General features: G+C 40.1%; 1 protein-coding gene across 1 annotated transcript; it reads right to left on the bottom strand.

Annotated features, from left to right (window-relative positions):
- Window positions 1-1,162: 1,162 nt before the first annotated feature.
- LOC103238201 (small ribosomal subunit protein eS10-like) lies at window positions 1,163-1,764 on the bottom strand. Its single transcript, XM_037997223.2, has one exon. It carries the CDS (start codon window positions 1,715-1,717, stop codon window positions 1,202-1,204), a length of 516 nt encoding a protein of 171 aa, XP_037853151.2. The 5' UTR covers window positions 1,718-1,764; the 3' UTR covers window positions 1,163-1,201.
- Between the last annotated feature and the right edge of the window lie 9,374 nt (window positions 1,765-11,138).

The following is an 11,138-nucleotide window of genomic DNA, read 5'->3' as shown; positions in this document are numbered from 1 at the left end:
TATGTCACACCATGGGACTTGAGCCTGCCAACTGTACCCAAAACTTGAATGACTTTCAACTATAACAAATTTACTTTTGAAACAATCATGTATAGTCATGTCCGCTTATGTCAGGGCCAGCTGTAGAGCTTAAACTTCCCTGAATTAACTTCCAAGTAGAATGCTATCATTTTTCTTAAGGGTTAAGCAATAAAATGTGCTAATTAAAAGTGTTCACATACATGTTTAAAGCTCAAACATGACTGTGGCAACTGTTTGGAACTTAGACCAATAGAAAATTTGTTTTTGTTTTTTTCCTTGGGGAAGAGTATTCCATCACTGATGTTGTTCAGAATTCCTGCTGCATAGTGATAATAAAATGCAGCCTGAATATTAGTCTGAATGTTTTATTATTGTTGGTCTGTACCTGGGGCACATTCCACGAATCCTTGGTGCACTGTGGTGAAAGAGACAGAGTAATGAGGGGTGCTATGCATGCAGGGTGTCCAGACACGGTGTCTCTGATGAGGTAATGTTTGAACTGAGACCTGAAGGGATAGAGGGAAGGAACCATGAATCTACCTGGAGAGAATGATTCCAGCAAGCACAAAGGTTCTGCCTCCAGAATGTGGGTCGTGTGTTTGAGGAACAGCAAGAATCCCTGTGACTGGAGTAGGACTGAGAAGGATATAGGAGTAGGTTAGAGAAGTAACAAGTTAGATCAGGGATGGTGGCTCATGTCTGTAATTCCAGCATGTTGGGAGGCCATGGCAGGAGAACCACTTGAGGCCAGGAGTTTGAGACCAACTTGGGTAATGAAGCAAGACCTTGTCTTTACAAAAAGAGAAAAAGATAATGTTGGCCGGGTATAGTGGCATGTGCCCATAGATGGAGTGGGAAGACATGAATGTCTGAGCCATGTGGCACCTGTTCCCATCACATTCCTTCACGCTGGGTGATGCAGGCTCTGGCCTGGTGAAGTTACATTGGATGTCTAGTTGGAAAACCTTGTTTAAGCCAAGTATTTCCTACTTAATAGACTTCATTCTCCAACGTGGAAAATGAGGATAATATAACTTATCTCACGGGGCTATCATGCTTATTAAATGAGATAATGTTTATGGGAGTGCTTTGTAATCTGTGAAGCATCCTGTTAAGGCGTACTCTTTTTTTTTTTTTTTTGGCTGTAAGTTTATTCAATGCAAAAGAATCCTCTCCAATTTTACTGAGGTGGCTGACCACGTCCACGACCAAATCCATCTCTAAACTGGAATTCGGTTGCTGACCCAGCCCCAGCCTCGGCCTTCTTGTTGGCACCAGGTGGCACAGCACTCTGTTTGTAGGTATCTCTGTCGGCTTCCCCTCTTGTGAGTCTGGCAGGTTGCTCACCCTCCAGACCTTTAGGGCAAGGCCTGTCAGCCTCTGGATGGCTACAGCGTAGGGTGGCAGGCACAATCTCCAGGGGCAGATGAAGGTAATCACGGAGATACTGGATACCCTCATTGGTAAGGTACCAGTAGAAATGTCTCCAGGCAAACTGTTCCTTCACGTAGCTTCCGGAGTTGAGCGACTGCATGGCCTTCATGACATGACGATTGGGCACATTCTTGTCTGCCAGCTCTGGGTGCTTAGGCATGTGGACATCCTTCTTGGCCACCATGACTCCCCCCTTAAAAAGGAGTTCATAAATGGCAATCCGGTTCTTCTTAGGCATCAACATCTGGCAGGTCTCCGCCATGCACTGGCTTCATCCTCCCCCTCTCCCTCAGACAATCTTCACCTACCAGCGGCCCCCTACCCCATAAAATTAGCCTCCAGCCCCTGTCGCTACTCAGAAATGGGTGTGTGGGGAGTGGGAGAGAGCCCCCCTGCCAGTATCCTGGGGAGCAGCAGCCGCTAAGGCGGCAGGATGGCCAGGATGGGAGCCGATGGAACTCGAACTCCCGTTAAGGGGTACTCTTATTATTGTTGCTATTGTAGGTGAGGAAAAACAGTCTTCTACCCTCTTAGATCTGTGGCTGGCCTAAGAACGAAACTGACATAAGACAGATTAACAGGAGAAAAGCATACAGGCTTCATATTTTCACATTTACACAGGAGTCTTTAAAAAGAAAATAATAGCCCAAAGAAGCTGTTAGGCCCAAAAGCTCATATACCTTTTTACACAAAGAATGACAAATTGTGGGGATATGACAAGGCAAGGGGCTTGAACATGGGGCAGTAAATTGTGGGACAGGGACTAGGAAATGTATGGGAGCAACTAATGCAAGCTACGGATTATTTTAGTAAGTTTGTTTGTGCATGTCCATTTCTGTGTTGATTCTAAGTCTCTGACAAATTTGATCCCCTGCTTTTAGGTGGAAAGGAGGGCAGAGATCCTTTTCTGCATCTGCTGTTTCTCAATTTCCTTTACCTCAAAATAATCCATATGCCAAAGCAGCATATTTTGGGGTGGCATATTCTGAATTCCTTCATTATTATGAGAGGTTGACGTTTAAGTGCTCAAGAATCAGGAAAACCTGAGACATTCAAGAGGAGTGCCCTGGATCCTGCAGCCCTCTTCCTGTTGATCTCCAGTTCCTGTCCCACACAACCTCTCCTTCAGCACGAGGCCTTGGTGAAGTCTGGCAGGCAGGGGCTGCTTCTCATCAGCGTGACAAGAGGTGCATCACCACCCACAGTTAAGGGTTAACCAAGCTAAACAGTATAAGATAACCTTCATTTGCAAATCTAATGAGCAAAATTACAGGCTTTAACTCTAATAGAGGGGGCAAATGAAGCTCAAGATCATTATTTCCACATCTAAGATTAGCAGCTGGAAAATACAGTACATCTGTAAAATGACAGTGTCAGATACCACAGCTTTGCATGACACCAGCACACACACAAAGGAAGAATCGCTTCAGAGAGCAGAGGTAGAGGCAGAGTACTCTGAGCAGTCACGACACATGGATGCATCTGAGCTTCCGCCACATACCAAACGAGGTTACCATGACATTATGTGTTGAAACTACTGATAAAGGTCTTTGGAAAAACGTCTACTAACCCCTGAAAAAACATGAGCTGTCGTTCCGTTCTTTTTCTCTTTCATAGGGCAGGAGGATGTGTTCTGTGCCTGAAGAAATACTCCCTGATATAAATCAAGTTGGGAGGACGGAGATGGAAGGAACAAATGTGGGAATAAGAAGTTGGGAAGGAATTCACTTCATGGTTTGACTCTGAGACAAAATTGATAAGAGCCCTTCCCCCAAAAGACCCCCTTCTTGCCTGGGAACCAGTCTGCCTTTGCAGGACTAACAAATTAGCTACAAAATTAGAAATTATGGTTTAGGGGTCATGAAGCCTCTGACTCCAAGAGTCTGAACCTCCCCAAATTTCTCCTAGAGATAGTATCACTATTGTAGAACCTAAGCTCAGTGCTTGAGATATTTTGCAGACCTTGCACTTGCTGGATCAGCTGACACCACCCAGACTGGTAATCTGGCTCAAATAGTTCTGCCATCCCATCCAGGAACAGAAGACAGAAAGAAAAACTCACTTCGACTCCTATGATTCCATCTTCAATCTGACCAATCAACATTCTGCACTTCCCAAGCCCCTACCCACCAAATTATGTTTAAAAACCCTGATCTTCTAAAGCTCTGGGAGACTGGTTTGAGTAATACTAAAACTCCTGGCCAGGCACGGTGGCTCACACTTGTAATCCCAGCACTTTGGGAGGCCAAGGAAGGCGGATCATCTGAGTTCAGAAGTTCGACACCAGCTGGACCAACATGGAAAAATCCTGTCTCTACTAAAAATACAAAATTAGCCGGGCGTGGTGGCAAATACCTGTAATCCCAGCTACTTGCCAGGCTGAGGCAGGAGAATCGCTTGAACCCAGGAGGTAGAGGTTGTCGTGAGCTGAGTTCATGCCATTGCACTCTAGCCTGGGCAACAAGAGTGAAACTCCATCTCAAAAAAAAAAAAAAAAAAAAAAAAAGAGAGAGAGAATTAGTAGTTTGCCTAAAATCATACAAATTGTAAATGGTAGAGATGAAATCCAAGCTAGGTGGAATTCATGCTTTTACCACAAATCCATACCAATTCCATTTTTATTTAGTAAAATCAATATATTTTCTTTTTTTTAATTTAATTTTTTTTTTTTTTTCTTTTGAGACAGAGTCTTGCTCTGTCACCCAGGATGGAGTGCAGTGGTGCAATCTTGGCTCACTGCAAGCTCCACCTCCTGAATTCATGCCATTCTCCTGCCTCAGCCTCCCAAGTAGCTGGGACTACAGGCACCCACCACCACACCCAGCTAATTTTTTTGTATTTTCAGTAAAGACGGGGTTTCACCATGTTAGCCAGGATGATCTCGATCTCCTGATCTCGTGATCCACCCGCCTTGGCCTCCCAAAGTGCTGGGATTACAGGCATGAGCCACTGGGCCTAGCCAAAATCAATGTATTTTCGTAGAAGATACCTGTCAGGTTGTAGATGCCAAATGTCCACAGTGGATCTGGGTGTGGTAGCACACACTTGTAGTCTCAGCTACTCAGGAGGCTGAACTGAGAGGACCACTTGAGCCCCCAGGAGTTTGAGTCCAGCCTGGGCAATATAATAAGACTGCACTTCTTAAAAAAAAAACAAAACACTTCACAGTGGTTCTAGGGTAGTGAATTTCCAACATTCTTTCTAATCTATTTTTTGATTAAATAAATTTTCTAATTTTGTAATTTTTTTTTTGAGACAATCTCACTCTGTTGCCCAGGTTGGAGTGCAGTGGCATGATCTCGGCCTCTGTCCTCAGGGTTCAAGTGATTCTCCTGCCTCGGCCTTCCCAGTAGTTGGGATTACAGGTGCCTGCCACTACACCTGGCTAATTGTTGTACTTTTTTTTTGTTTTAAGTAGAGATGGGATTTCACTATATTGAGCCAGGCTGGTCTTGGAACTCCTGACCTCAGGTGATCCACCTGCCTCAGCCTCCCAAGTGCTGGGATTACAGGCATGAGCCACCACACTTAGCCTGATTTTGTACTTTTTAAATAAAATGTTTTATTCTGGTTCTGGGTAAGATGGAATGAGCATACTCTGTCCTGTGTCTTCACTAAATGCAGCTGTAAAACCTAGACAGAATGCATGATGTAGGTATGTGATAACTGAAAAGTAAACACTGGCAGGAGGATCTGAAAAGACAAGAATTCAAAGAGCCACGAAATAAGCAATAAGGTTCCCATTTAACCCTGATATCCCTTGAACTCAAACAAGCCTGGAAGGGCATAAACAGAAAGAGTGCTAGAAGACTTCTAGCTCTGCTTGAAGAGCAATAATAAGAATTTCTAATGCTCAGAGAGGAGGGGAAATCTCTGTGTTTTGTGTTTCTTTCCTCTTCCTTTTTCCTCTCTCTTTTTCCTCCTTCTTTCTTCCTTCCACCTCTTCATCTTCTTCCGCCTCCTCTTCCTCTTCTTCTTCTCTCTTTCTTTTTGTTTTTCTTCCCAGACCCCCAGTATTGCTGCAGCAGTGATGGGGAGAGGGGCCTAAAACTCTGAAGAAGGGGAAAAGTTTTCCTCCAGTTGAAAGAGCTAAGATCTCAAGAGAAGGAGACAAACCCCTGTTGTTTTTCCCTTTTTCTCCCTTACCACTACCCTCCCATCTGCACCAAATGCAGGAGCAGTTATGAGAAGTGCACAGAAGACAGGAGTAACTGAAGTTCCAGGTTTCTGACCTAAAGACTGAAAGAGTGAAGTCCAGGGAGCTTAAAAGTAGCAGACAGATGACATAGAGACAAGAGGTTTAGAACATAACCCCATAAAAATTCCTCATGAATTCCTAGGTTCACTCCTGAACATGGATCTGATTCTAAGCATTGTATCAGTCTTTGGGAATGGAATTAAGTGAGATACCACTATCCAGGTCCCAGAGAGGCCACTAGACAGTGCATACACAGGACATATCTGAATAACACAGCAAAGGGTCTGGAAAGAGAACTGACTCTGAAACTGTAAACAACAAAACTTGCAACCTTAACCCATTCAAGTCAATTATCCATAAGATTTTAAAAAGACCCATAGTCCCATAGTCAACACGCAAAATTTCCAGCATAAATACAGAATCACTTAGCATACGAAGAACTAGGAAAATCTCGACCCACATGGGAGAAAACAGTCAGCAGACATCAAAGCCAAGATAACACAGATGTTGAAATTTTCTAACAAAAACTTTAAAGCAGATATTTTAAAATGTTCTAAGAAGTAAAGGAAAATACTCTTGAAACGAATGGAACAGTAGAAAATCTCACCAAAGGATTAGAAAATATTTTTAAAAACCAAATGGAAATTATGAGACTGAAAAAAGACAATAGCTGGGGAAAAAGTTGCAGTGAATGGACTTTAACAGAACAGAGATGAAAGAGGAAAGAGTCAAATAAACTTGAAATTGGATCGATAGAAATTATTCTATATGAACAACAGAGAAAAAAAATGGAAGCAAACAAACAAAAGAACAGAGTCTAGGTACTTCTTGTCCTCAGAGCCAATACTAAAAGGCATACATTTATATCATTGGAGTTTCAGAAAAAGAGGAGAAAGAGTATAGTGCAAAAAAATTTGAAGAATTAATGGCTGAAAACTCCCCAAATTTGGCAAAAGATGTAAACCTACAGATGCAGGAAGCTCAGTGAATCTGAAACAAGATAAATCCAAAGAAATCTATGCTCAGACAGAGCATATCAAACTGCTAAAAATTAAAGATGATAAAAAAAAAAAGGCTTGAAAGTGGACATAGAAAAATGATACATGATTTATAGAGAAACAATAATTTGAATAACACATTTTTTATCTGAAACCACTGAAGCCAAAAGGAAGTAGTAGAACATTTTTTAAATGTTGAAGAAAAAATAAAGAACCTAGAATTCTATATACAGAGAAAGTAGTCTCTGCAAATGAAGATGAAATAAAGACATTCTCAGATGAAAGAAAACTAAGAATTTATGGCTGGCAGACCTACTCTGAAATCAGGAAGGAAATGATACCTGAAAGAAGTTTAGAACATCAGGACTAAAAACAAGAGTAACATAAATGGTAAATATCTGGGTAAATATAATAGACTTGAGTTCTTTAAAATATGTTTGATAGTTGAAAACAAAGATTAAAAAATTATCTAATTGGTCTTAAGCATATATGGATATAATTCATAAAACAGCTGCCACATGAAGAAGGAACATAAAAAAATAAAGTGATAAAATTTCTACATTCTACATGAAGTGATAAAATATAATTTTAAAAAGACTGTTGAGGCTGGGTGCAGTGGCTCATGCCTGTAATCCCAGCACTTTGGGAGGCCAAGGCAGGTGGATCACTTGAGGTCAGGAGTTTGAGACCAGCTTGGCCAACATGGTAAAACCCTGTCTCTACTAAAAATACAACAATTAGCTGGGTGTGGTGGTGCTTGCCTGTAATCTCAGTTACTTGGGAGACTGAGGCAGGAGAATTGCTTGAAGCTGAGAGGCAGAGGTTGCAGTGAGCCAGGATCACGCCACTTGCACTCCAGCCTGGGTGACAAAGTGAGACTCTGTCTCAAAAATAAATAAGGTCAGGCATGATGGCTCATGCTGTAATCCCAGCACTTTGGGAGGCTAAGGCAGGTGAATCATGAGGCCAGCAGTTTGAAACCAGCTTGGCCAAAATGGTGAAACCCCGTCTCTACTAAAAATACAAAAAATTAGCTGGGTGTAGTGGCAGGTGCCTGTAATTCCAGCTACTCAGGAGGCTGAGGCAGGAGAATCACTTCAAATTGGGAGGCAGAGGTTGCAGTGAGTTGAGATCGCGCCACTGCACTCCAGCCTGGGTGACAGAGTGAGACCCTGTCTCAAAAAATAATAAATAAATAATTTAAAAACAGTAAGAAGACTGTTGAAAGTTAATTATTTATATGTAAGCCCTAGGACAACTGCTTTAAAAGCTATACAAAGAAATGTAGGGAAAAAAAGCAGTAGATAAATTAAAATGTAATATTATAAAATGTTCAAACGACCCAAAAGAAGGCAGAAGAAAGACTCAAAAACAGAAGGAATGAACAGTAAATAAATTAAATGCTAGCTCTAAACCAAAATGTATCAATAGTTACATGAAATGTAAATGGTCTACACAAAGGCTTGGCAAATTTTTTCTGTAAAAGGTTAAAGAGTAAATACTTTAGGCTTTGTGAGTATACAGGCTTTCACAACCATTCAACTCTGCCACTATAGCACAAAAGCAGCCATTGGCTATAATGCATAAGTGAATGAGTGCAGCTGTGCTGCAAGAAAACCTTATTTACAAAAAGAGGTAATGGACTGGATTTGGCTTATAGCTGTAGCTTGCTGACCTCTGTCTAAACGTACCAATTAAAAGACAGAGATTGCCAGAATATATGAATAACCATAAACTGTATGCTGTGTACAAAAAACTCACTTCAAATATAATGCCATAGGTAGGCTAAAAGTAAAAGGATGGGAAAAGATATACTTTCACTCGTGTCCATGTGAAGAGACCACTAAACAGGCTTTGTGTGAGCAACAAAGCTATTAATTTCACCTGGGTGCAGGCGGGCTGAGTCTGAAGAGAGTCAGCGAAGGGAGATAGGGATGGCGCTGTTTTATAAGATTCGTAAAAGGAAAATTACAGTCAAAGGGTGGTTCTCTGGCTGGCAGGGGTGGGGGTCACAAGGTGCCCGGTGGGGGAGCTTTTGAGCCAGGATGAGCCAGGAGAAGGAATTTCACAAGGTAATGTCATCAGTTAAGGCAGGAACAGGCCATTTTCACTTCTTTTGTGATTCTTCAGTTACTTCAGGCCATCTGGATGTATAGTGCAGGTCACAGGGGATATGATGGCTTAGCTTGGACTTAGAGGCCTGACAAATACCATGAAAATATTAATCAAAAGAAAGCTGGAAGAGAAAAAAAGAAAGTTCGTGTGGATATATTAGTATCAGACAAAGCAAACTTCAGAGCAAAATATTACAAATAATATATAAGAATATTGTATAATGATAAAAGGATCAATTCACCAAGAAGACATAATCTTAAACGTGTATGCACCTAACAACAGAGTTTCAAAATACATTAAGCAAAAACAGAAAGAACTGAAAGGACAAATATATAAATACACAATTATATTTAGAGACTTAAATGGTTCTTTAACAATATAGAGAAAATTAGCAAAATTATAGAAGAGCTAAACAACATTACCAACAAACTGAATCCTTTTGACATTTATGGAAACTACCCAACAACAAATATTAGTAAAATCAGAAAATTGAATTCAGCAATAGATATTGTGAAAGGAATACATCTTGGGCCCCCAAAATCACTAAGCTAAAAGGGAAATTCAAGCTGAAAACTGCTCAGGGCAAACCTGCCTCAAATTCTTTCAAGGTCATCCCTTTGCTCACTAAGATAGATGCATATCCTGATTGCCTCCTTCAGAAAGCTTATCAGAAACTCGAAAGAATGCAACAATTTGACTCTCACCTGCCTATGACCTCCCTGCTTTGAGTTGTCCTGGACTTTCTGGAGGGAACCAGTGTACTTCTTACATATATTGATTAATGTTTCCTGTCTCCCTAAAACGTGTAAAACCAAGCTGTGCCCCATCCACCTTAGACACATGTTTTTGTCTGGACTTCATCAGGCTGTGTCGCGAGCATGTATCCTCAACCTTGGCAAAATAAACTTTCTAAATTAACTGAGACCTGTCTCAAATTTGGGGGATTGACAATACTAAGAATAATACTTCATGACCAAGTGAATTTTATCCCAGGAATCCAAAGCTGGTTCAATATTCATAATTCAATCAATATACTCTACCATATTACATTTTTTTCAACTGCATATGGAACAATAACCAAGATGGACCATATCCTAGGTGATAAAACAAACCTTAACAACTTTAAAAGAATTGAAATAACAAAAAGTATGTTCTGTGAACACAATGGAACAGAACTAGAAATAGATAACAGGAAAATCTTCAAACACTTGGAAATAAAAAAACTTCTAAGTAGCCCAGCAGTCAAAAGAAAATCTTGAGGAAAATTAGAAAAGATCTTAAATGGAACAAAGAAATAAATATAACATTAAAATTTATAAGACTCAAAGATAAAGACTATTTAAAAGGAAACAATGGTGGGATGCAGGTCAAGCAGTGCTTAGAGTGAAATTATGTCATTAAATTCTTACATTCAAAAAGAATGTGGCCATTAAAAAGAACAAAATCATGTCCTTTGCAGCAACGTGGTTGCAGCAGGAGGCCATTATCTTAAGTGAATTAACAATGTAGGAACAGAAAACCAAATACTGCATGTTCTCAGTTATAAGTAGGAGCTGAACATTCAATACACTGGGACAGTAGACACTGGGATTATTAGCAGGGGAAAGGAGGGAGGCATGGGCTAAAAAACTGCCTGTTGGGCCCTATATTCAGTACCTGAGGGATGGGACTATTGGTACCCCAAACCTCAACATCATGTAAACATGTAACAAACATGCACATGTACCCCTTGAATCCAACATTTAGAAAAAATAATTTTAAAAAGAAATTGTTTAAAAAGCAAAAACCCAGAATATTTTTATGATCTCAATTTTATAAAATATTTACATGCAAACATACACGTACACACACTGAGTAAATGGAACAAGCCATCATGTTAACAGTGGTTGTCACTGAAAAAAGAAAAAGATCTTAAATCAGTCATGTAAGCTTCCACCTAAGAAACTAAACACAAAAAGAGCAAGATAAACCCAAAGCAAGTGAAAGAAAGGAAATAATGAAGATGAACACAGAAATCAATAAAATTGAAACAGAAAACAGAAAAAAAACATAGAACTGTCTCTTTGGAAAGATCAATAAAATTAATAAATAACTACCAATATTGACAAAAAGAGAAGGAGAAAGAGAGAAGACACACATTACCAATGGCAAGAATGAAACAAAGAAGATCATTACAGGCCTCACAGACATTAAAAGGATAATCAGGAAATACCTGAAACACTCTGTATACATATATGCAGCCCTTTAAATAAAAAGGACCAATTCCTTGAAGATCACAGACTACCAAAACTTACTCAAGATGAAATTATAACATAAATTCTCGTATATATAAGTTGTCATAAATATATTAATATATAATAAAATATAGTAAG

Source organism: Chlorocebus sabaeus, chromosome 11, assembly GCF_047675955.1.
Source record: "Chlorocebus sabaeus isolate Y175 chromosome 11, mChlSab1.0.hap1, whole genome shotgun sequence".
Classification (NCBI taxonomy): Eukaryota; Metazoa; Chordata; class Mammalia; order Primates; family Cercopithecidae; genus Chlorocebus; species Chlorocebus sabaeus.
Note: the sequence above shows the minus strand (reverse complement) of the source record. Positions and strands in the feature narration are given on the sequence as shown.

Bases quoted from the DNA above. Each gene is read 5' to 3' on its own strand.
- LOC103238201 (XM_037997223.2), bottom strand. From the start codon at position 1,717: ATGGCGGAGACCTGCCAGATGTTGATGCCTAAGAAGAACCGGATTGCC.